The sequence below is a fragment of the Mytilus galloprovincialis genome, chromosome 13 (assembly GCF_965363235.1).
Source record: "Mytilus galloprovincialis chromosome 13, xbMytGall1.hap1.1, whole genome shotgun sequence".
NCBI lineage: Eukaryota > Metazoa > Mollusca > Bivalvia > Mytilida > Mytilidae > Mytilus > Mytilus galloprovincialis.
In genome coordinates this window covers 10,033,795-10,061,441 of record NC_134850.1, presented here as the reverse complement: position 1 = coordinate 10,061,441, position 27,647 = coordinate 10,033,795, and the positions used below count along the sequence as shown (strand labels likewise).

The window sequence follows — 27,647 nt, the reverse complement described above, 5'->3', positions numbered from 1 at the left end:
TGTGCCATTGTTTTTTTATAAAATTTATTCAAAAAAGCATATTGAAGCATCTACTTACATATGTTATAAAAAAGTACCATATCAGACAGTAACTGATAAAGTTTATTTTCTAATGTGTTTTGTACTTTAAAAAAAACATATATATTCTATCACTTAAATGTCATTTATTCATTTTTAGCTGAATGCTTTACATCAAACAAAAATGCATTACAATTCCCTTCATTGCACACCAACAGACAGTCATTTGATTTGTTGTAATATATCCCCGTTGGGTTATGCAATCTATCTTTCTTATTAAGTAATTCTTTGTGATGTTTGCCTTCCGATGATACCACTATAACATTGTTTGATTTATAACAAGACACATACACATTACCATTCTGATCTGTTGTAATCCCACTCGGCTGAATCATCTTATCATCAGTAAATGTCCATCTGTCTGATCCATTCAAGTCACAACAGCATAAAGTATTATTTAAGGGATATGTCAGGAACAAGCTGTCTGTATCAGTTGATAAACAGCCAACCGTTGATTCAAGCATGTTATCAGGGCGATATAAAGATAAAGATAAAGATCGGATTATTTTTCCGGTCAGATCTATTACATCTACCGTCTGGTAATTTATAACAACATACATCAATCCGTTTTGATAAGATATCCCGCCAATAATACCACTGGTTTTAATAATATTCTTTACTTTTCCAGTTTTGATACTGATAATGTCTATAAACTCTTGATTATATGAAACAGCAACATCATTTTGGTTTGTTACCAATATACTCACAGGTGTACCAAACAATCGGATGGTTCGAATATAACTTCCATTAAAATTGTAAATGAGTAATCGGTTGCGGACATGATCAGTAAACACCAAAAGATCATTGGTGATTATACAATCACGATTTCCAAAATCTCGAATTGATTGTAGTTCAAACTTTTTTCTTAGTTGAACATCAAGCTGGAAAGATAACTGTAATGGTATCGAATCTGCAAAATTGAAATCGGCCTCATATTTAATATGATATAATCCAAAAGAAATAGATGTATATGACTTGAAACAAATTTTAAATTAGTTAGAATAAGTTTATGTAAATTTAGGTAGAATTAAACAAATCCAAATACAATAAATTCATCATGTAGAATAATTGACTATTCTTAAGTTTTCTACGTTGTGTCATTTGTTCTATTGTTTGTCTGTTTGTCTTCTTTCATTTTAATCCAGGCGTTGTCATGGTTTTTTTTTCGATTTATGAGCTTGACTGTCCCTTTGGTATCTTTTGTCCCTCTTTTACAAATGCCGCTGTTGCATCAATGTTTTAAAGGAGGGTTTTATATAAATTTTGAGAGAGAAAACTACCTTATTATATACAAGTATTTTCAAATATGTACCATTTTGTATAATGTTGACTGTGTTGGTTTTTTTTTTTTTGGAAGGTTAGGAGTTTATGAGGGGGATTTGTTCTGCTATTGAAGAGAATATTGTTCGCCAATCTGGTTTTTAACTTTTTACCTTCGTATATTCCTAGTGCAGGTATATCCTGTGGTGCGATTGGGTCAACAAAAGTTTTACAGTATTGTTTCTATTTTGGTTGATATTGTATCTATATTTACTTTATTTTTACTTTATCGTGAAGTGTATATACTATATGCAGTGTGTATTTTCAACGATGAAAAAAAAAACGTCATCGTCAAATGTAATATCTATCAACTCTTTTTTTGTTGACCCCTTTGCTAAAATAATTTTCATGGTTTTATTGGTTGTTTTTTTTGTTTTTTTTTTTTATTGTTTAGTCATTGTAACAACACCTAAGCGTATTACATAGTGCTACTTCTGAGACCATGCCATGGAAAATGATATGATTCCTAAGCAAAAAGATAACAACCACATTTATTTTTGTACCTGTAAACTCTGGTATTGTTAGACTAACAACAACGTCATCAATGTGTTTCGTGTCACTTGCTACATCTACAAGCATTCCAGAAATAATCCTGTTGACTTCTTGTTTAAGTAAATCTACTTTTCCAAGAACGTTCTTTGCGATCTCTGAAAAAACTTTAAGGTCATCAGGTGAAACTGCCATAATTCGTATATTCATATCAGATGTTCTGTTCAACCTTAATTCGTCGAGATACTCCAAAACTGTGGTTCTGTTCCATGAAGCTGGTAAGTCAAGTTGCATGAAAACAGGGACATGAACTCTCTGGTAGTCTTGAAAATCAAGGTACAACTAGTTTGTAATGATTAATAAAACGTTTCCCAATGTTATTCTCGTGGGATTTTGTCTATGTGTGTTACATTTTAGTGTTATGTCGTTGTTCTCCTCTTATATTTAATGCGTTTCCCTCGGTTTTAGTTTGTTATACCGATTTTGTTTTTTGTCCATGGATTTATGAGTTTTGAACAGCGGTATACTACTGTTGCCTTTATTTCCCAAAACCTAGATTTACATTATTACATGATTTAAATATTATACACAAATAAGACAGCAACACATATAGATGAAGCTGACAATTTTGTAATTTTCTAATTATGATATCATATCTTCTCGCTCTCCATTTATTGCATTAAAATAGTTAAGAATCGAAATACTGTACAAAATAATAGAATATTATGTATCAAATATTTTAATGTCGTCGCAATACATAATCTTATATTTTCTAATTTGTCTGATTATGGAACTTCAAAACTACATGTCTTGTCATGCCAATTTTCATTCTACGATGAGACCTACCTTTACATAATGTGTACTTAATATTATATTATGTGTAAACACCTGTATGTGGTGTCAAGTTGACAGTATGTGCAAATATCCTTATATGGTGTTCAAATATACTGATATGATGTGCAATTATACTTATATGATGTGCAAATATCCTTATATAATATGAATAATGTGCCTTTTCCCGTATGTTATATGTGCAAACAAATTTATATGATGTTGGTTTTGTAATTATATAATTATGTCAAAACGGCCGAATAGTGGATGAATCAAGATATCAGACTTTATACAATCAGGTATTACAAATATGACTATGTTTAAACAATTCCAGATAAAATATTAGCCATAATGATAGATATATGGCAAAATATGTTATAATTGTGACAAGATGCAGGATAAAATACTTTATATAATCCTGAATGTTGGATTGATTACCAACTAAACTTTATATTTATAATACTCTGAGAATCTTTTAAATAAGTTCTACACAGGTTCCTTGCAATTCTTGTCAGAAAAAAATGCACAAAGGGTAAGCTGAAAAATAACCAAAGTATTATCTTCAATTTAAAAAAAATAAAAACAAAGGTCGGGATAAAGATGTACTGTAAATTAAAGTTAGATTACATGCAGTGATATCTTTTAGACGTTGATTTTGATAGATAATAGATATAGGAAGATGTGGTGTGAGTGCTAATGAGACAACTCTCCATCCAAATAACAATTTAAAAAAGTAAACCATTGTAGGTCAATGTACGGCTTTCAACACGGAGACTTGGCTCACACCGAACAACAAGCTATAGAGGGCCCAAAAATTACTAGACTAGTATTTTTTGGGCCCTTTATAGCTTGTTGTTCGGTGTGAAAACCATTCAAACGGGAATGTATAGAAAAGGATGTGGTATGATTGCCATTGAGACAATTCTTCACAAAAGACACAATGACTCAGACATAACAAATATAGGTCACCGTACGGCCTCCAAGAATCAGCAGTAGTTTTTTTTCTCAATATTTTTCAATTTAAATAAATGTCAGTTAATGTTACAGCAGTTTCACAAACCACGCCTCTTTTTGGGAGATATATAATATTCAAAGATATTTTGTTTTGTTTACGTACTAGTTCCAAAGTATTAAATTTATCGGTATACATTTACAAGTAAAGGAGGGAGAACGGAATTTTGACAACAATTTGAATTATTGGAAATGAGGAAAAATTCAAACATTGATAAAATTAAAATTAATCGTGTAATTGTAAAAAAGTCAACGTTTTATTGAAGTTGAAACATTTGTTTTTCCTTATACAAACAATTTATCATGTCCACAAAAGTTTAATAACCGATCTGCTTAAGATACATATCCTGTTTTTATGCATTCGTTACTGCGATCCCAATTCATTTTTCTTTCTGTTCTGAAAATTATTAAATGAGCAAATTAAATTTTAGCCTTCAAATTGTTTATGGTACGTAGGTGTAATACCACCAAATCATGGTACGTCACATCCGGATGTATACGAAAGTAGGTCTAAAAAAATATTCCCTTAAATTTGACAGTTGTAGGTATTTAATCCTACATTTTATTGCAGTAAAAACATTTCTGTGTCCTAAACATATGTCTTGGATATTTTAAAACACCATTATTTTTTATTTGGGATTTCTATAGAAAATTTTGTAATCTTGAGGTTACATGGTGACTACCCTTGTACACAGATAAAATAAGGGGAGACATTTGATTGGTTAACTTCCAGTGATGGTTATTTTCTTATATGCAACGAATGTTATGTGAATTTTTTTCTATAGTACTGGACAGGATAAAACTTTACTCATGCCAAGTGTTTCTTTATTTGAAACAAAGATAAATTCTGCACATTTTTTTGAAAGTGCAAATTTAACAAAGACTAATAGGGGAAAATCAATGGTGGTATTACACCTAATATGGGAAGCTGTACATGCACTTTTGACCTTGTGAGTAATCTCATGTGTTAAAATTTCTTGCTATTTAAGTGAAATATTACTAAAAATGAAATTTCTGAGTGGATCGAGTCTCCAAAACACATTTTATGAGAAAATTGTCTTGAAATAGGACTCTACCATGAATATTCAGTTAATAGTCTTTTTTTTGGGGGGGAGGCTTTTTCTCCTTATTTCTTATATTCTGCTATGATAGAACATTATCCTAGGAAATACTTAAATAAATATATATAGTTATAAGTACATGAAATTATTTTTAATGCTGTAACAACAAATTATTCACTAAAAGAGAAGCCTTTTATGTCGCTGTCTGGAACGCGGCATAAATTTAATTTTTACGTAAGGACTTATTGAAACCTCCTTGGAGACAGTAAACTTTTATATGGATTGTTCATTCTGCGGCTAAAATGCTTCAATTACTCATTTCTTATAACATTTCTACCATAAATGAGTGAAAGTTACCCCATTATTTTTATTTATTGGCCTGAAAAGTTGAAATTTGAGGAAATAAGAGGTATAAATAGACCAAAAGAGACCTTATAAGGAAGACAAAGAGGTCCATTAGTGGTATTTATTTTCCTAAAATCATCTTGTGTTTGTAGGCAGATAAGATATATATTTGATCATTTATTGGTCCACACTTTATTCTATCTTGATGCGGCTTGGTTTGGATTTGTCGAAGAAATTTTGCTCGAATCCCTGTAGATGTCGTCTTTCATTATACTAGATTTTTCTCAAACTATTGAACTGATTATGTCAAAACTTGACAGAAATGCTTGAAATAACCAGTATAGCAACGGAAAAAAGTTACATTCAGTTTATTGAACAATAACGTCTTCTTTAGGTGTAATACCACCAAATCATGGTACGTCACATCCGGTTGTATACGAACGTAGGTCTAAAAAAATATTCCCTTGAATTTGACAGTTGTAGGTAATTAATCCTACATTTTGTAAAAACATTTCTGTGTCATAAACATATGTCTTGGGTATTTTAAAACACCATTATTTTTTATTTGGGATTTCTATAGAAAATTTTGTAAGCTTGAGGTTACATGGTGACTACACCTTGTACACAGATAAAATAAGGGGAGACATTTGATTGGTTAACTTCCAATGATGGTTATTTTCTTATATGCAATGACATGTTATGTGAATTTTTTTCTATAGTACTGGACAGGATAAAACTTTACTCAAGTATTTTTTTATTTGAAAGAAAGATAAATTCTGCACATTTTTTTGAAAGTGCAAATTTAACAAAGACTAATAAGGGAAAATCAATGGTGGTATTACACCTGTATCAATCCGACAAAATCAGAGAATCCCAAATGATCTTTAATAAAGAAATAAGAATGGAGAGTTTTCATATCCTTTTAAGCAAAGCTTGGACACCCACGATCTGCATTTTAATAAGATTGTACTACAAAATTATCAGAGTCTGAAAAGACTATATGTTGTGCTCAGATTTTACTCGACTAGACTCGACAGTACTGTACTGTACTGAACTGTACTCGACTTTGGTCTCAACTTTACTTAATAATTCTGATTCAGTACTTGATGATCTTGGTTCAGTCTGAAATGGTCTTGACCTAGGTTCGACCAGACTTGACTTGACTCGACCAGTCTCGACTCAGTCTCGACTGGTCTTGACCTTCATATTTAGTCTCAACTGGTCTGAATTAATCAATCTAACTCAATTTAGTATTGATCTTACAAAATTCCAGGTTATTTGGTTGTTTGGTTTATTGCTGTCAAATTTAAGAATTTAATTAATAGGTAAAAAAGGAGGAATTTTCAGTTTTGACTAAATTCAGATAGTCAGCTTTAAAAATTGCTATCAACGGAGATATTGAATAGATACCATCAAAACAGAGACAATATATATAAAAATCGATATTGAAACAAAAGGATGAAGTCTATTTTCAAGTCAAATATAATCTTAAATCCATCCTAATTCTGTCTTATTCATTCAAATGTGACGTCATTTTTCATTTTTTGATGATCTGTTTTACAGATTCAAATGTGACAAAAGGTAAATACGCGTTTAGATTCGGCATACCACAGAACCTAAAAAGCGGGGCCCAAACTTAAAAATCTAAATAAACGGTTAAATTCAGAATATTAAAGAATCCTAAGAATTCAAGACTTCAAGGTAAACCTCATTTTGGCTCCTAATTCATAAACAGTTAAGACATAATCCCCAAAAATCAATCCCAAACTTCATAAACATCATATTGTATTAAGACACCTTGAGGTTCAGTTTAATAGAGATCCATATACCTATGCTCAAGTAATTGTCCGGAAACCAAATGTCTCGGTCGATGACAACGACGACATTCGCCATATCCTTATACGTCCGCAAATTATCAATATGAAAATTGAATACAATTTTTCCACTTACAAGAAAATCTCCGCTTCATTTTATTACTTTTTACCCCTTAATTTTTGTTACAAATAACTGATCCATAATAGGAGTTATTATCCTTTATTTTTTCAGTCTTTTTTCTACTAATATCTTGAGAAAAGTACTACATAAAGAGAAATTTGAACAGCTGATTTAATCACCAAGGCAAAATTTACCAAAAATGAAAATGCTTGAATTTTTTGTTTAAATTTCTTATAGAAGAAACTTTAAAGAATATTCATGGTATACCGCCATCTTGGATTGTACTATCCCAGTAAAAAACAAATGTGTAATTATATTGGTTAAACTGTTTATTTATATGACGAAAACTTGCTGATTTATTGCATTAATCAAAATATTTAAACGAATACCAAACATTTGTTTTTCATGATCAATTTTTTCAACTAAGCCATTTCAGGGGAGATAAATATTTTATTTAAAAAAAATATACTGGTCTACTTGTAGAAAAAAAAACAAGTTCGGTGACACAATTTTTTATTTTTATTTCCTAAAAACTTTTTATAAAACCTATCTTCTCACAATTTATTTCAAAATTCTATCCCATAGATTTCTCTTTGTGAACAAAAATGTGTTTTTTTCATGATCATTATCATCAGACTTAGGCAATTTTCAACGACTCATAGCTTCAAATACATCAAAGTGACCCATTTGTTTTATTATGTTTTTGAAAAAAAGCATTGTTAAGTCTGCATTATGGCAAAGTATAATAAAATTCCATTTCGGGAAATATATACCTATCATCTACCTTAAATAGGAAAGGCATTTTCAATGGAAACAAACTACCCTTTTGTGACAAATAATGATTTTTTCAAGAAATTTAAAAGAATTAGCCCTTGAAGTTCATCTATTTTCTCTTTTCCTTCTTACCGGGGATGGGGGACGGACTCGTTGGACAAGTGGTCTAAGAAGAAGAACAACTGTATCACTAGCCTGTCAACACTAAGGTTGTGACATCGAATCGCACAACTGGCTGGTAAGCTCGACTACAATCTTAATTGACTAGAAGTGTTAGTTTTCCGACCGAAGGTCATTGGTTCTCCCCATGTACTACGTGCACATCACATAAGGGAAAATGAACATCATATAAGTATACATGTATTTGCCCCTAATATAATGTCAACAGGACACTATATAAGGTTTTTGCATGTTACAAAACGTCATATGCATTCCATATAAAGATAAATGCACATCATATACTAGTAGTGAAAATTTGCATTATAAGATAATTTTGGCGTCCAAAGCATATTATGTTATTTCTATTGCTGAAGGTGGCGCTAAACACCTATCAAGCAATCAATTTATCACTCTACGAATCAATATTAATATCAACTCATATCGGTATAAATATGCATGACTGGGTAAAATGTGTTCAGACTTCTCTTGAACTGAATTTTACTGTGCGTATTGTTATACTTTTACTTTTCTACATTGTCTAAAGATATAGGGAGAGGGATGAGATGTTAAAACATGTTTCACCCCGCCGCATTTTTGCGCTTATCCCAAGTCAGGAGCCTCATGTCGTTTTAAGTCTTGTATGATTTTAATTTTAGTTTCTTGTGCATAATTCAAAGTTTAGTATGCCGTCCATTAACACTTAACTAGAATAGATATTTGTTTAGGGGTAAACTGAAGGTGTAATACTACCAATGGTTTCCCCTGTTAGTCTTTATTAAATTTGCACTTTTTTAAAAATTTTGCAGAATTTATCTTTGTTTCAAATCAAGAAAAACTTGGCATTAGTAAAATTTAATCCTGACCAGTACTATAGAAAAAATTTCACATAACATTTCCTTGCATATAAGAAGATAACCATCACTGGAAGTGATCAAATTTCCCCCCTTATGTAACCTGTGTACTAGATTTAGGCGCCATGTAAGATCAAGTTTCCAAAATATTGTATAAAAAAACAGATAAACAAATAATGGTGCTCTGAAATTCCCAAAGACATATTTTTGTGACACATAAAACTTGTTTCTGCAATACAATGTAGGATTAATTACCTACAACTATCAAATTCACGGGAATATTTGTTTTCGACCTATTTTCGTATACAACCGGATTTGTTGTACCATGATTTGGGTGCGGGAGTTTCTCGCTGCATTGAGGACCTTTTGGTGACCTTCTGCTTTATCTGTTCTATGGTCGGGTTGTTGTCTCTTTGACATATTCCCCATTTCCAAGTTTTATAGTAGAAATAATAAAGATATTGTTATGAAATACTTTTAGAAATGACTGGGATTGAATTGGTATATGAAATGATCAAGTGGTAATTCACAATATAATTTTCTTTTGTCATACAAAATTGTTTTATCACATTTTCGCCGTAGCAGGGAAACAATTTCAACTAGCTGCAGTATGGATCTAAATTTTCCTCCGAAATGCAATTTATATTTTTACAATTTTCCACAATATAAGATGTGATTTTCTTATCTTTAAAACAAGTTACATGTATCAACGTGCCAATGTTTATACCTTGTAAAATCACAACAATATTCCAAACGATATCTACGCATTTTACCCAGATTTATAGTAAATTCGAAGAAGCAGGTCGGAACCGTTTCTGACAGTTATCTTTCTTATCATTGTCATGTTTACTGACCATATCAACAATGAAAACACATCATGTAAGGACGTTTTAGAAGCTTACAATGAACCTAATCACTTATTAATACAGAGATGTTTGCACATTATTTAAGGGTCAATAACATCATATTAGTATATTTTTGCACAGAATATCAAAATGCATGTAATTGTACATCAAATTATGTCATCGGGATACCATATACAGGTGTTTGCATAAAATGAAAATAGAAATATCAAAAGAGCTTTGTCGTTCCAAATCTGATACTGAAAAAACTATTAGTCATGATAAATCCTTCATACATAAACCAAGTGAAAATAAAGGTTACATGATCCTTTATAAAATAATCTTTAGAGCAGTGGACATGAGACTCTTGTGTAGTTGTTTGTGCTAGTATATACATATATATTGGTTTGTCTTTTAAGCTTCATTATCGCTGTAAAATGTATTGGTGTAGACAAATGTAATATAAAATACTGAAACGAGTATATAAAAGAGGGACGAAAGATACCAAAGGGACAGTCAAACTCATAAATCTAAAACAAACTGACAACGTCACGGCTAAAAATGAAAAAGACAAACAGAAAAACAATAGTACACATGACACAACATAGAAAACTAAAGAATAAACAACACGAACCCCACCAAAAACTAGGGGTGATCTCAGGTGCTCCACATTTGGCACCCGTCGTGTTGCTTATGTGATTACAAATCCGGTAAATAGTCTAATTCGGTAGGTCACATTCATGAAAGGGAAGGGGATTGTAGTTACGACGTAAGGAACATATCCGATATCATTTGTGAAACGGTTATTCCATAACGGTCAACCAACTCGTGATGGCGTCCGTAAAATTTACGACGGGATGATTTCAACTTCACCATTTGGAACTCTTGGTTTAATAGCTTCCTTGTGAGCAGTAACCCTCTATCAAGAAAATCATGATAGGAAATTCAAGCACGGGAATATCGTATCAATTGGGAGGTATATATATATAACAATCATGAACAATTGTCTAAAATATATATAAATGTATTCAAATCAGCTATTTTGTTTGTTGTTGATAATTGTATTTGTCACAAGTATCATACCTATATGACAATAAGGAACTTCTTTGAAAAAACATACCTTGTTTCCTTGATTCTGTATCCTTTAACGTATTCATGTCTTGTTCATTCCCAAAAACTTTGATCAGTATATTGATGTTGTCAACACTAGTATTAAGATTTTCTGTTTAAAACAAAAGCAAGAATTAAGCAAAACTATAAATAAAGCTTACAATAATATATGTGGTTTGTTAATTAATGAAATCCGCACGGTTATGCTTAGCTATTTACATCAACATCAATTGTTCTTAATGAATAGTTGCCTCTTTAGTAAGAATACCACATCTTCTTATCTCAACATTCAAAAATCATTCTGGTTATGTCAGATAGTCTACAAATGACAGGCAAAAACCATAAGATCAGTACCAAATCGCGGAAAGTACTGAAACTAAAGATAACCTGCAACCCTGTTAAAACTTGTTATTTATTACTACTGTTAATACCATGTTGTCACTTTAGAATTGAGGTATCCATACCATATGAAAAATTGCATTGACCTCACAGAATAACTTAAATAGGATCTTTCACGTGGTTGTTTTTTGTACAAACACTTTAACTTGATATATGTTAACTATTAACATAGGTGTATACATATATAGATATGTATGCATGTTAAGTAAATACTGGCAAATATCATGGTGTGTGTATAATCCATGCACTACGCATTGCCAAGTATTTGTATTTTCGTTGTTATTGTTGATAATAAACAAGACTTTATATTTTGAGTATGTGTTTTTTTACTTTTTGATGTTATCTTAAACTTGTGTACGTTTTTTAAAATTTCCTTTTACTTTGATCTAAAGTCCAAAAGTTTTAATATATAGGTGTTTGTGTATGATGTCGAATCCTGTAATGTTACAAATTTCTGTAAGGTTGTTCAATGTTCGCTGATTGGGTCAATTATATACTCGATAAAAACGTAGGTTTATAATTCTGGATATTTACGTATTTTCTCCATGGTTTTCTGGGAATCTCTTCCAATGGATGTACTGCAGACCTTTGGAGAGTGTATGTGAAGAGCCTCTTCTTTATTTAGGAAATTTTCAATCTGAGTTCTCTTCAAAAAAAGAATTAGTAATATTACATATTTCATTTCAGTTTGATATCATTTTCAAACAGAATTCAAAATATTTCGACAACTTGGCTTCAAATTTCATTCAAAATCATTTTATCCATCCATAGAATCTCAACAAAACGTAACTTACATGTATTCTGTCAGCAAAAAAGTTATATGTGAATTGAAAGCAGACTTGTTTTGCAAATAATATGTTTCCACTAAATATTTTTTTCTGAACATAATGAAGGAGGGAGCTTTAAAGTAAAAATGTGTTGCACATGTTAAAGGAAAATTTCAGCTTGAACGTGTAACAAAATAACGCCATAAGAATTATAGTTTTAACCATTTTCCCAGATTAATCGTCGTATTAAACGAACACATTACAAATATCCTCTTACCTCAAATTCGGCACATTTGTTTCTCCAGTAATCACGACAAAGAATCTCATACTTCAGCATATAATCAGGAATACAAGTAATCGTTTTAGTTTGCTGAATCTTTTTCGTGGTTATTTCAGCAAATTCACTGTTAATGAGTTGAGCTATTCCCAATATAGATCCTTTAACTTTTTCCCATTTCCTGTTAAATTTGTTATCTGAAACTGTTTGCATATCTGATATATGGAATATCTCATTGCGCACTTCTTTTATTTGCGTTATCCAATTATCTAGCCCTAATTCTTGTTTTCCACATTTTAAAATAATATGGCTTGCAAGTGTTATATCAATTTTTTTCACATCTATGTCTTTTATTGCAACATATTTACAGGTACAGACTCGGACAACTTTCCCGTCGATATATTTTGCGTGATTTTTGATCTGTTTAGATACATCTGATTTATACAATAGAAGTAATTGCTTTCTAGATATTAATTTTGAACCCTTTATCAATTCAAACACACATTCACAACATGCATTTGTTTCGTACACGTGAATCAATTTGTGCTTTTCCTCGATTATGTTCAGAAATGACTCAAAACTAGTGGAACCAAGTATTTGTTTTCTTATATATGTCCAGATAACATGACTTGCAGTGTCAACTAGCAATGCCACTAGCTTGCAGTAGTTTGTTTTTTCCGTTGAAACCATGTCTACAAAGAGATTCAGATTGTATCAAGATATATCTGTTTATATTTGATTAAGGAATCGTTTATTGGTTAAGATCATTCTTACAGAATATTGTCGAAAAAATACATTCAATCATTTATGACACATGTATGGGACAACTATATTCTGCACTTTTAAGAGAAAAAAAGCACGTAACTATAACAATGAACACAGGTTGTATGATAAAATAAATTGAGCGTACATATATTTATTAACCAACCCTTTAGAGACACGGATTCGTAGAAGTGTTGAGTATCCGAAACCAACATTCCAGTACTGATCTAATATACTGTTATTATCATATATCATATATAAATAAATCATGTTTTAACAGATTTTGACAGGTGCATTTATTGATATCTATGATGAAGTAATTCTCAACACTTCGGTCAACATTACTGCCGGTGTCATAAGTTTAAATTAACTATTATTATTATTTATAAGAAGAAAAAAAAATAGTTCACCCTGCACTGCATCTTTTTCCAAATGACAGAACACTTTTGTAAATTTATTTTCCAATAGTATCAAAATAAATCTATTACATACTACCTATTTCTGTGTTTTACTTACCAATAAATTCAGCTTGGGTTCTTAAATTTATATTGTGACCAGATGAAGCTTGTTTTGTCTTCTCTACCACATCTTCCCTATTCATCTCACCTATCTCTTTTAAAAAGAATTAAAAAATAAACACGAACCCATATATGTATACGAATCCCTACCATTCCATTGATTGTGAGTTATGTAGCAGAAAGTTAAGCTTTCTAGACATTATAAAATATTAGAAAAAAAAATAATGCGTACGAATAAAAAAATAAGACGATTTACAAATATAAATGTTATATGTGTCTCAAGCTAAGACATGTGTGTGTGTAATTTTGTCAGATGTATTGTCGTCTACAGGCTTAATAGGCAGAAACGGGATGCAAGGGGGTCCGGTCCTCTCTTTCTTGGGAACAAAATGTGGTTGATAATATAGGAAATCACTGAAGCGTGACTAGAGCGGTTCCCCCTTGGGTCAGTCAGCGGCCCCTTCTCCCTTGCAAAAGGTTCTGGATCCACCACTGGGCTTTATAACACAGAGACAATACTTAGAGCCGGAACAGTTATATGTTATATTCATGTGTAATAGTTCAACACTACAGTGCATTTAATAAATGACCGAATAACTGCTACATTTTGAAAATTTTAATTTTAATAGATTCAAAATTATTCTGTCACACACTACCCGTTTCTGTGTTTTACTTACCAACAACGTCAGCCGTTGTTCTTGCTTTGCCATCTTGAACATCTGAACAATTTTCTTGCCTTTCTACTACATCTTCCCTATTCATCTCAATATTCTTTTCTAAATATATTTAAAGTAATAGCGTACTAATGTATTGTATCAGGGGCAAATATCGTTAATTACACAAACACAAATGTGTTGTTCGGTGTGAGCTAAGGCTCTGTGTTGAAGACCGTACTTTGACCTATAAAGGTTTACTATTAGAAATGTTTACTTGGATGGAGAGTTGTCTCCTAACCGCTTATACCACATCTTATTTAATCTATGTGAATTCCGTTTATTCAATTGATAATAAGTTTGTTAGCATCATTTAAAACTGTCATTTCAAACATAATCAAATATCAACAACAAAAATTGTCTAATGTGTGCGAATAAAAGATGTTTTTTTTTAAATAGTAATTGAATATTTAAAACACAAATAACTTTTGTATTTAAAAGAATACAAATTTAACAAAGACTAATGGGGGAAAACAACGGTCATCGTGGTATTACACAAATTTACTCCATTTCTATCCTCAAATCTTGAATTCTGATTGCAATATTTGTATCTATATCACAAATAAATATTATGTTTTTTTTTATTTATTATGTGTTGTCAATCTTTGTTCGGCTTTTGAGTTTGAATGTCCCTTTGGCGGATCAGAGGGGGCTGGGACCCGGCCGCCCCCCTTAAGTGGGAAAAATGTGGTTGATTATATAAAGAATAACAGAAGCATGACTGGAGCGGTCACCCTTCCCTCTTGTAAAACGTTCTGGATCCGCCGATGGGCTTTATAACACAGAGACAGTACTAACAGCAGGAACAGTTATATCTTATATTCGTGTGTAATAGTGTAACCCTACAGTGCATTTAATAAATGACCGAATAACTGCTACATTTTGAAAATTTTAATTTTAATAGATTCAAAATTATTCTGTCACACACTACCCGTTTCTGTGTTTTACTTACCAACAACGTCAGCCGTTGTTCTTGCTTTGCCATCTTGAACATCTGAACGATTTTCTTGCCTTTCTACTACATCTTCCCTATTTATCTCAATATTCTTTTCTAAATACATTTAAAGTAATAGCGTACTAATGTATGATATGAGGAGCAAATATCGTTAATTACACAAACACAAATGTGTTGTTCGGTGTGAGCCAAGGCCGTACTTTGACCTATAAAGGTTAACTATTACACATTGTGACTTGGATGGAGAGTTGTCTCCTTGGCACTCATATCACATTTATTAAATCAATGTGAATTCCGTTTATCCAAATTGCATTAGAATAAATATTTTGGGTTTTTATTTTTATTATGCGTTGTCAATTTTTGTTCGACTTTTGAGTTTGAATGTCCCCTTAGGCGGATCCAGAAGGCCTGGATAATATGTGCGAATTAAAGATTATTTTTTTTAATAGTAATTGATTATTTGAAACGCAGATAACTTCTGCATTAAAAAACAAGTTTAACAAAGACTGATAGAGGAAAACAACGGTGGTATTACACAAATTTACTCTATTTCTATCCTTGAATCTTGAATTATGATTGCATTATTTGTATATACCACTTATAAATATTTTTGAGTTTTTATTTTTAGTATGCGTTGTCAATCTTTGTTCGTCTTTTAAGTTTGAATGTCCCCTTGGTACAAAATGTACCCCTCTGCCGTTTTATACATGTATAAAAGTTGGTTAACAACAATCTTGTACAGGTCAATTCATCCAATCAGGAAATGGTTTCCTTTAATTCTACAAGGCATTGTTTATATTACAGAGAACACAAACAGTTAAAATGTTCATCTTTACCTACACAGATACAATAAATATTTGGCAAAGTGTGTTGTTATACATAAACGGTTCGAATATCGAATTGCATACGATAATGATGGTATGTTTGAAAGGGGAAATGAGTACACACCAGGTATCTTAAACAAGCAAGAGCGTTACAGTAAGACTAGTCTCACACGAGGCATCGAACTTGATGTCCACTTTCCAACAACACTTAGTTCTCGATTGTAGTTGTGATGAGTTCCCGTTCCAGACAACGAAAAGGACGAACTTTGTCATCTTGTACTAGTTGTGATGAGTAAAGGTGCATGCATAAAATGTATTCCAATTTGAAATTGCTATTCTCCATCATTGTTATAACCATATTATACCCGTTTTGACCTGATATATTATATTTGCTATACATGATGAAAGTAAATCCAGAAAAGCGCTTCGGACGCAATAAATTATTAAACGCGTTGTTTTTCATTTTTTACATCACTGGTTCGATACCTCTGCTGGTAGACTATCAGTCCCCGAGGGTATCATCAGATCAGTAGTCGATACTGACATGATTTAACAAACTTTACTAAATTGTCCGTTTATAAATTTTGAAATTATTATAATACTTAGGTTTCAACTCTCTCAGGCAAAGTTGGCTTTAGATGAATTTGGCTTTTTATTTTAGGTATTTTTGACTATAGCTCTTTTCGGTACTGATCATATTTTGGATTTCAAATGTTTCGCTTTGAGCGTTCCTGGTGAATGTAAATCCAGAAAAGCGCTTCGGACGCAACAAATTATTAATCGTGTTGTTTTCCATTCTTTTTTAAAGAACATAGCAATCCATCGTTAGTACAACATATTAATAAAAACTCATTACAGAGTTTCAAACATTATCCAACAGGTAAATTGTTTTGAAATGAAGAGCATTTACATGTAACTTTACATAAGATATATTCAAAGAAAGATCAAACTTTTACCTTTAGGTTCATATTTTATACTTGACTGTTCTTCAGAAAAATTAGAATGTCTGCTTTTTTCTCTGATTGTCTGTTTCCGATGCAATTCCACTAACACTTCTAAAACAATAAACATTAAATCATTGACAAAATCGGCTACCAAAGTATATAAATATGTTGGTTTTTTTTTTAAATATTATAGACCTATTGACTAGTATGCTGTAAAGTAACAATTATTGTTATTTGGTTTTGCGTTCGACGTTTGAACAATCGTTATGATAACAGGTCCTGTCCTGCGGACAAAGTGTGGACAAAGTCAATGCAGCGCTTACTTGTACATATATAAAGTAACAATAGATCATCACCACATTTAGGGGGGGGGGGGGGTTCGTGTTTCTCAATCTTTAGTTTGCTATAATGAGTTGTATGTACTGTTGTTTTTACTTTCGTCATTTTTTTCATTTTTTCTTATGGCTTTGTCAGTTTTATTTTGACTTGTGATATAAAAAAAGAAGACGTGTTACGATAGCCATTGAGACAACCTCTCACAAGAGACCAATTGACACAGAAAAAAACCAAGTGTAAGTCACAGTATGGCCTTGACCAATGAGCTTATCCCATAACCTGTAGTCAGTTATGAAAAGGCCTCGAAATGACAAATGTAAAACAATTAAAAAAGGATAACTAATTGTCTAATCTATATACAAAAATAACCAAACGACAACCAATGAATTAAAAGCTCCTGACTTGGGACAGGCACATACATACAGAATGTGGCGGGGTAAAAAAACATTAGAGGGATCCTAACCTTTCCCTTACCTGGAACAGTGATGTAACAGTATAACATAAGAACGAAGTATACATATCAGTTGAAAAAGGCTTAACTCATTAGATGTTTAGACATAGACATACAAAAACACAGAGTTGATGTGGTCGAGTACTTGTGCATCCCAACAACAAAAATACACTAAGTAGAGATCTATGAGTACTCGCAGTATCCGGCAGCTAGTTCAAAGTCAACTTTAAAAAAGGGCATCTTTTTCTTTTCATGTATGGTTAAACTTACTATCATAAATAGTTGTTAACGTTTCATCACATAACGTTTCAGCAGTCGAATTTCCTGGAAAAAGCAAAAACACTGCTATGGTCATGTCTCATTTCAACACATCTTAGTATATATGTTGTTATCGTCCCTACAACTAATAGGGAATGGTTTGATACGAATAACATAAAACAAATAAGAAGAGCCGTGGCAATGCATACACTTTTGAAACCAAATACAAGATAGTCAATTTAGTAATTTTTCCAGGCCAAGTTTAAATTTCCTACCAATTATCTAGGTTTATCTTATTTCTCGTAGAACCTACCTTTCATATATATTACTTATTTGTTCTAGTTCTGAACATATAAAAAAATGGTACCATGTAATATTAGTCATATTCCATTGTATATTGAAGGTTAGAGGAGCAAAGTAACTCAGAGCATGTGAACTGGCATGAAATGCAGAAATGATTTGATTGCAATTTTTCTAATGAAAATACTTTTTCTACAGCGCGAAAAGACACTCGATAAAGACCTAATATTGCATTTTATTTTTTGGGAAAAGCAAGAACGATTGAAAGAAAGAACTAGATTGGTTGAAATTTATTCAAACATCATATTAAGAACGATGTATATTCTGCTCTTTGATAAACATAGTCATTTTATTTCTTAAATTTTTATTTTCAATACTTTTTTCACATATTGTTTCAGTAAGATCTTCATCGTCGCCTCATGATTTCAATATGTGTATGTTGCTTAGTATAATAGAACTATAAGTGCATTACTTAAAATCATGAAAACAGAAGTAGAGGCAGATACGTATTTATCCGAATTTATTATACTATTTTCTGTGTTATAAGTTCTTAATCCGTATATTACAGTAATGATATACGTTTTGTTGTACGACGGAAATAACGGCACGACTCTGCAGCAATAAGTATACACTACGACGTAATTAGGGACAAATAGAGTTAAGAAACTATGGGGATTTTTTTTGGTTCACTTAATAAATACACGGACCCCTTTTTTCTGTTATATTCAACAGTGTTTACTTTAAGTATGTGATGTCGAAATTATATTTTGTTAAGTATGCATTTGTATTATCTTTATTACGTAAAGAAAAGAAAACCATATACATAATCTACCTGGTATTGTTACATTGACAGATATATCAGCCCCTTGTGTTGTATCAATTGCCACCTCTGAAAGCATTCCAGACAATAATGTGTTTATTTCCCTTTTAAGTGAATTTACATTTCCAATAACTGCTCTATCCATCGTTGTATATATATTTAGGTCCTCACGGGATACAGCAATTATTTTTATATTTGAATCGGACGTTCCGCTCAATCTCATGTCTTGGAGATATTCCCAAATTTTTGTTTCGTTCCATGAAGTCGGTACATCAAGTTGTAAAAAAGCGGGAACTTGAAAACTCTGCCAGTCTGTAACATTTGATTAAAATTACATTAACTTTTTCAAAATTGTGTTCCGATTCAATTATACTTTGATAATTTGTTATCAAATAAATAGGAACATACTAAATTAAAAAAAAGGACAGTATTAAACCATGGATTTCTTTTATATCAGTAAAAACATGACAAATTGCTTTCTGACTCTCCCATTAGTTCAAATGGATGCAGTCCAAGTCGTCACAAAAGCAAACTTTAAGCAGATCCTTTTACCTCTTGCTAAATTAACTTAAAAAAGAACAATTCAATAACCTTTGTATGGGTCTTCGGAATAAAAAAAAGTCCCTTCTTTATATGATACCTGAGTATGTGTATACGCCAAACGAAATGTGCGAAATATTATTACAATCTTTTTGTTTATAAGAGAATTTGTTATGAATTTGTAAGCACCTGACTAATAATGATAGGAAAAGGAAAAATACATTCAAATAATGGTATGGTAACAACGTAGTTTTAGTTCTACATTTTTCTCATATAAACCATCACGAGAGATCAAAATAACTGATATCGAATAGTTATTGGGTTTTTTTTCAGTTGAAATGTTGGCACTCAAATTTATGCAAGACAACTGTGGTGCTCCAATATTACTGTCTCTTTGTTATCAATATATTATTCATTACCAAATTTATTTGTTAGTCATACCGCCATATACATTAACTCCAAAATATTAGATATTGGCCATGCTGATTGATGTTGGCAAAGAAGTGTATTATACAATTCATCCCGAGACATCATAAAGTTATATTTTAACGACGGTTCGGTATTTAGATTGAAAAAGACTTTATGATTGACTTTTAAACTAAAGGTGAACCAGTTGTGTAACCTCGTTTATCAATTTTGCTGTCCACATGTGATACAGTCCATTCTAAATAACTTATTTACTTATCCATGATGCCTTCATATTAGAATCATTTTGAAGTACAATTCTGGCCAGTTTCTTGATGCAGGAAAATATTTCTTGTTATACAAATGACTGAGATAACACAATAACTGTTTTAAGTGATTGTTGAGTATAATAGTAAAGAAGGTAAGTCCACATTTATATCTTATATAAACCATAATAAGAGAGCAAAATGACTTGTATTGACTGACGAATATTTTTTTCAGTTTGAATTCGAAAATCTAAATTCATGCCGACAAATTGTTTTAGTCATTCCACAAAAATGTTGCTGTCATTTATATTATATAGTTCATAATGAATTGCTTTTACGGATTTATGATATTGGTAAATAATGTTCATTATAAAGTTCGAATTAGGCCAATAAATGATTTATTTGATGTTTGTTAAACAAGCGATCTTTAAATACATGAATCAGCAAAAAAGATTGTGTATTATCCAATTGAAAGTATGTATGGCCACTGTTAATCGGAGTCATCATAACCTAGTTTTGAAGCTTACATATATTCAAGGACTTCAACTTTTATAATGAAAAATAAAGAAGTTTGCAAGAATTTGATTTTGTTAATAAATACTGTTTTTTAGTTTGGGTTTTTAAACAATGTAACAAATATCTTTTACTTACAAATTTGAAAGACCGTAATCAAATGTCAAAATTAAAATCTCATAAACATCAAACGAATGGATAACAACTGGCACATTCATGACAAGGTAAAAGCATTTTTGTATGTTGAAAACGGTAGATTAAACCTGCTTTTATTACCAGCTAAACTACTCACTTGTATGACAGTCGCATAAAATTATAATTGCATTGTTATAGTCAAGAAACAACAACATATTAAAATATTTTTTCCTCAATTGATGCAAAGCATCCTAGCGTACGGATGGAAATATCTCGGTTGGCCCTAATGACAATATAGGCACAAATTTCATACCTTCTCCCAGTGACTCTGCATCCTTGAATACTCCCAAGGTTTCTTGGTTTCCAAAAACCTTAGTCAATATATTTATCTTGTCAACAAACATTTGAAAGTTGTCTGTTAAAAGAAAAAAAACCTAATCAGTAGGAAAAATACTTACCTTAACCAAAGTAAAGAATATATGAAATATGCTTTACAGTCGAATAATGTAATTTAATACATAAATTGTTTTGTGGTCATGTTATCAAAGATTCAATTTTCCTGCTATTATGTTCTTCTTTTTTTTTAAAGAATTTTGAGAAAGCCAAATATTTTACAATGAACAAGGGCTCAACACAAAATGCAAATAATATTCAGATTATCTTTTATTTCTTGCTTGAATTGATTTACATGCAGTCATGTGAGTGTCTTTTGAAATTAATTGTAAACTTTATGTTTTGCTTCTTTATGTAGGTCATACAGCTTCTTCTGCATATCCACGTCATTAGCATGTTATGTAATATGTTTGAAACATTCAAGCTCAAGTGATAGAAAAAGGTTTATCTTTTCCAGTTGAAAAAGGTATATCAAAAACTTTTGAAATAAAGGAATTATATATTTTGCATTTTTTAATTGTGAATATGAATATTTACGTATTTCTTTCATTGTTGTCTGCCACTCCTTTTTCATCGATCCAGTAAAGACTCCTGGCAACTTTGTGTGTAAAGCATTTGCTTTCTGTTCGATTTCGTTACACTGGGTTCTCTTTATAAAATAAATGAAAATTCTATACAGAAATCGACTTTTTCTTTTTGCTTTTTTTTATTCAGTTTAAGATTTCAATCAATACAAAACAACTTTTATATTGAATCCAAATGTAAGTGGAGCTGCAGATTATATCATATCACTATAGAACTAAATCTTTTTCAGGAGACAATTTGTTTTATTTTAAATTTTGGAATTTATTCTTTTTTCGTGTCAATCACAAACGAAAACGTCAATAAGTATAAATTTTGTAATTATATTTAACAATTTAATTAAAATAAATATCTTACCTCAAATTCAGCACATTTCGTTTTCCAGTAATCACGACAAAGAATCTCATAATTAAACATATACGCAGGAATAAATGTGAGTTGATTTGTCCGAATGATCATTAGCTTGGTTTCCTCAGCATATTCTTTATCTATCAGATTAGCTATTCCTAATATAGAACCTTCTATTATTTTCCATTTGTTTTTAAATTCGTCATCTTTTAGTTCTTTTATATCTGATAAATGGAATATTTCATTTCGCAAATCTTTAATTTGTGTCATCCAGGTATTTAGCCCTTTCTCGCCTTTCCCACATCTTTTAATAATGTAGTTTGCGAGTGTTATATCAAGGACTTCGATATCTATATTCTGTTTTGCATGATAATTACAAATGCATACTTTAATCACTTTACCGTGAGAATATTCTTTGTGACTTTGAATTCGTTTCGTTTCGTCAGTTTCATATAGTACGAGTAACTGTTGTTTTGCTATCAATCTTTCTCCTATTATCTTATCTGACCCACATTCACAGCATTCACGTTTTTCATACACATGAACTAATTTGTGTTTAACCTCCTTTAAATTCAAAAATGATTCAAAACTTAAAGAGCCGAGAATGTTTTGTTTCATATAGTTCCAGATTACACTACATGCTGTTTCTACTATAAGAACCACTATCTTGAAGTAATTATCCTTTGTTGTCATATCTAGAAAGAATGAAAATATCCTGATTTAGATTTTCGTTATTGACTTTCCAATTCAAAATCATCAGTTCTTTACTCATATGAAATATACTAACAGTCGAAAACGATTGTCTATTCATAGGATAATGTACTGTATGATTCATTATTATTCTTTTGATATTAAGTTTCGTGGATTTGTTTGGTACACGTGAACCACAAAATTAAATGTTCAAAGAAGGACATATTTTCTATAGTATTGTACGTAGACTTTTGCAAAACCATGACATTAAATATCAACGAAACAGTGTTCCTTAATTCAAATTGTCCTTCTTTAATTGAATATTTAAACCTTACGAACTAACTTATACGCCGTGTTGTGTACGTTGTTTTATTCATGCTCGGTAAAATAATCGCTCGCATGTTTAACATTATGTGAAAATTGCAAAGGCTTCCGGAAATTGGTCAAAATAAGTATTTAATTTACAAGGCGTTTATTTAGAAAGCTTATAGTTAGTTTACATCAAAGGAAACTAAACGTTGAATATTATTTGTAACAAGGACGGATATGTGTAGTTTTCAGTGTTATAGTAAAGTTTGGCCAAGAAAGTTATATTTATCTATACACATTCGTATATAACATTAATCAATGAAAGACATGTAGAAAATTATTGGAAAACAAAGATGTAGACAAATCGTCAAAATGTGAGCAATTATTATACAACAAACACATACATATAAACAAAACCCTATATGAGTGTGGTATTGGGTTATTTTCGAGCAACGTGTTTTGCCATTTTTATTTCACGTCCAGTCGTGAAAAGGGTTCGTTATCCATCGTGTTTCGTGAAATCGGTAAAAAGATGAGTGTACAAGACATTTTTAATTGTTCGTTCATTGTGAAATGTAAATGTAATTTCGCGTTCTTCCGTGCAGCTACAAAAATTCACAGATGTACAAGTGTTTGTAAGATGTGATGACAGGAAACATAGTTCTATAGTTGATTATCAACTTCAATTTCAAAGTTTTATTTACATTTGAATAGAGATATGCCTAAAAAAACTAAACATCTTTTCAAAATCAAAAATATAATAAATTAAACTTACTGAGACATGTGAGACCAAATCTCACAAAAATAATTTAATGTATATTATCTCCTGACAGAAACCGCAAAAAAAAACATATTCAGATGAATGTGGTAGCAAGTGCACTATTGCACTATATGGTGAAGATTCTTAGAAAATGTCATCTGATTATGAGTTTAGGTGAAAAGGGGATAAACATGTGCACTGTTTTTTCATTTGATTTGCTAAAGGTAGGCGCGAACTTGATTTTGATAAAAAAAAAAAAAAAAAGTCCACTCAAGAACTATGTAGTTAGTTAAATTGTTAGAAAGTTTAAAATTGTTAACAAGGGGTTAGGAAAAGATCTGGATATAAAAGGATTACCTCTTGCCCTATATATATCAATTGTAATGTCACCGTCTCTGTATTGACACAATTAATTCAAGAAGTTCAGAAGCATTTGACATTACGAAAATGTGGAGGACGGAAGAACGATCGAATGGACCGACAGGTTACCGAAAACATCACTCTTTATCGTCCGCCTTTGTAAGCTGGGGCAATTATTGGCAATATATATATACAGAAGCTACATATCGTTGCAGACTAAGAACTGACTTCACAAGACATTTGATAAGTCAATATAGACAATAGATACTATTTGATATGTATATATTAGGTAAATGGGTAATTAGTGAAACACAATAGGCATGCGCTGCCCTGGAAAGGTTATTTCAATCCGATACATTTGAGTTAGAAATGTAGGCACCAATTAAAAACTAGCTCTATTAAGCTTTTATATTTGAACATGTAGTGTTCTAAGTTTAACTTTCATAAATACTACACGCATATGAAAATATGAGGTATTTATATGTTTGGCCAATTAGATAAACATATCAATTATTGCTGAAAAAATATGTTTCAATCAAGTTCATACTTTTTTCTTATTCTTCTAAAATTTGTAGTTTCCAGTGACATATTATGGGACTTATTTCCCCTTCACCATTTTGCGGAGTGGTATGTTAGTTTTAATTGTAAACGATAAGCTTTAAAGAGCTAAAAGTTACCTAGTGTCTTTTGATTTCAGATCATTAAGTCATAAATTGGAAACTTAGGACAAAGGTCAATAAAATTGAGAATGGAAATGGGAAATGTGCCAAAGAGACAACAACCCGACCATAGAGCAGACAACAACAGAAGGTCACCAACAGGTCTTCAATGCATTCTTTTTTTTATGTATGCTTTGCATTGTTTTTCCTCTCAACTATAAAACACACTATTCAGCCTCCCTTATCGTTTTGTTTGAAACCAGATGTATACGATCATGCATCTCTGAAAACTTGAAGGGTTCGAAAGAATATCCGTATGTATTTCACTATATTTTCTTCTAATAAAAAAATCTTGAATTGCCAGTTATATTTACATTTTCAGATAAAAAGGACAAATGTGTATTCAAAGAGGGACGAAAGATACCAAAGGGACAGTCAAACTCATAAATCTAAAACAAACTGACAACGCCATGGCCAAAAATAAAAAAGACAAACAGAAAAACAATAGTACACACGACACAACATAGAAAACTAAAGAATAAACAACACGAACCCCACCAAAAACTAGGGGTGATCTCAGGTGCTCCGGAAGGGTAAGCAGATCCTGCTCCACATGTGGCACCCGTCGTGTTGCTTAAGTGATTACAAATCCGGTAAATAGTCTAATTCGGTAGGTCATATTCATGAAAGGGAAGGGGATTGTAGTTACGACGTAAGGAACATATCCGATATCATTTGTGAAACGGTTATTCCATAACGGTCAACCAACTCGTGATGGCGTCCGTAAAATTTACGAAGGGATGATTTCAACTTTACCATTTGGAACTCTTGGTTTAATAGCTTCCTTGTGAGCAGCAAACCTCTATCAAGAAAATCATGATAGGAAATGCAAGCACGGGAATATCGTATCAATTGGGAGATTGAAACTTGATATAATTTCTTCCAGTTTTTACTTTCAAAATTGAAATCATCTTGAGTTAAGAGATTTCTATGTTGTTTATATTGCTACAACCAGTTAAAATATCATCTAATGAGCGTTTTATTTTACATGAAAAAATGGTTGTAATTCGCTGACCGTTATATTTTCATTTAACATGTATAATCGGACTTTGGGTACATGATATACCGTCGGATTCACGGAGGTCCATGATGTAACCTTCACATTAAAGAGTAACTAGTGAAAGCTAAATTCCAATATATAACCTCTTCGTTTTGAGTATGTTAAAATGAAATCCACTGCTTATTAATTTTATGTACATTATCTTTACTGTTATCCGTTTTATATACAAATATATGTATACGTTCATGATAAAAGACGAAATACACGCAAATGTGCTTTAACAGTAATTATCTTGATGTTAATCAATATTGAGTAAAGTAACACAGCTGACATCAAAATTCTTCCAGATATGGTGGATGACAACAGTGCTGCATGACAGTTTTCGCAGGGTTTCAAACAACATGATAAGGTTACACAGGCAAAATTTGCTCACATGAATCTCACATGAAATTATAGGTTGTACATAGTGTAAAAGATAAAATAGATCTAATAGGTATGATTGTTGAAAAATGCTAGGGTTATTGGGATGCAGATTTAGCACATGTAGTTTGAAGTATGTCTATGACTAATAATAGAGGTTATCATCTTGGACATAGTTTCCGAAATATCAAAGGGTCTAATGAATGATAGTAATGTGATTAAAACTACGAATAAATAAACCAGTAGCTTTTGAAAAGGCTGGTTAACCCTGCTGGAAGGAACAAAATGAATTAGTTTTGAGGCTTGCTTATATTATAAAAAGTCTTGTATTTTCAATGTTTATTTTATTATTTATTTACATGAATGTGTGACAAATACCTATTTTCAAACACAGGTGTATGCAATCTAAAATTATAATGCCTTACCTTACTCATTTATTGGCAATGCTTAGTAAAACAATTGCTTAATCACCGCTTACTCTACAACATGTCCATTTACCATGTACAATGTATATATTGTTCGTAATTTATGATGATATAATAAACAAGGTCACTTCATATACCTTGCTATACTATGTGTCCGACCATGCATGTATAGTGTTGGTCTAAATACTATAACTGATGTCATAATCTAAAGGGTAATTAAACAAACACTGTACTCATATATAATTTTTCCGCGAAATATTTAAGACGCTTATTCTACAATGTGTACGTGTCTATCAGCCACTTTAATCATATGTAACAGGAAATAATAGTAAGTAACACAAGGGTTACACTTAATGTCACATATGAGGGTCCGAATGGGGTTTATAAAATAAAGAGCACTATGAAAAAAAAACTTATAGAATATATATAACAGTTGTCCAACAAATTAAGAGTAGGGAATAATTGGGTCCTATTATTTCAAGTATTGTGAAAAATAGGATAAGTGATAAAGGATAGAACTTGAAAATAACATAGAGTCTACAGAATAGAGAAATGAGCATAATCCGACAATAATCTTATTAGGTGCTTGTGTCATTCGTCAATAGAAAGATATGCGTTCAATGTACTTTGAATTTTTTCAACATGCATTAAC

General features: G+C 31.4%; 1 protein-coding gene across 4 annotated transcripts; it reads right to left on the bottom strand.

The window, feature by feature from the left end:
* Positions 1-28: 28 nt before the first annotated feature.
* Positions 29-27,232, bottom strand: LOC143056485 (uncharacterized). 4 transcript variants are annotated; one of them, XM_076229560.1, is made up of 15 exons: positions 26,996-27,232; positions 22,322-23,007; positions 21,920-22,031; positions 21,303-21,404; positions 19,143-19,442; positions 18,023-18,076; positions 16,978-17,076; positions 15,195-15,293; positions 14,207-14,305; positions 13,528-13,623; positions 12,250-12,941; positions 11,740-11,851; positions 10,817-10,918; positions 1,902-2,210; positions 29-988 (listed from the first exon to the last, which is right to left on the bottom strand). In XM_076229560.1, the coding sequence occupies exons 2-15, from the start codon at positions 23,003-23,005 to the stop codon at positions 165-167; spliced, it is 3,684 nt and encodes a 1,227-aa protein (XP_076085675.1). In that variant the 5' UTR covers positions 23,006-23,007; positions 26,996-27,232; the 3' UTR covers positions 29-164. The 4 variants fall into 4 exon arrangements, with proteins under 4 accessions (XP_076085675.1, XP_076085678.1, XP_076085676.1 ...); XM_076229563.1 differs by having other exon boundaries at positions 12,250-12,452; XM_076229561.1 differs by lacking the exon at positions 15,195-15,293.
* Between the last annotated feature and the right edge of the window lie 415 nt (positions 27,233-27,647).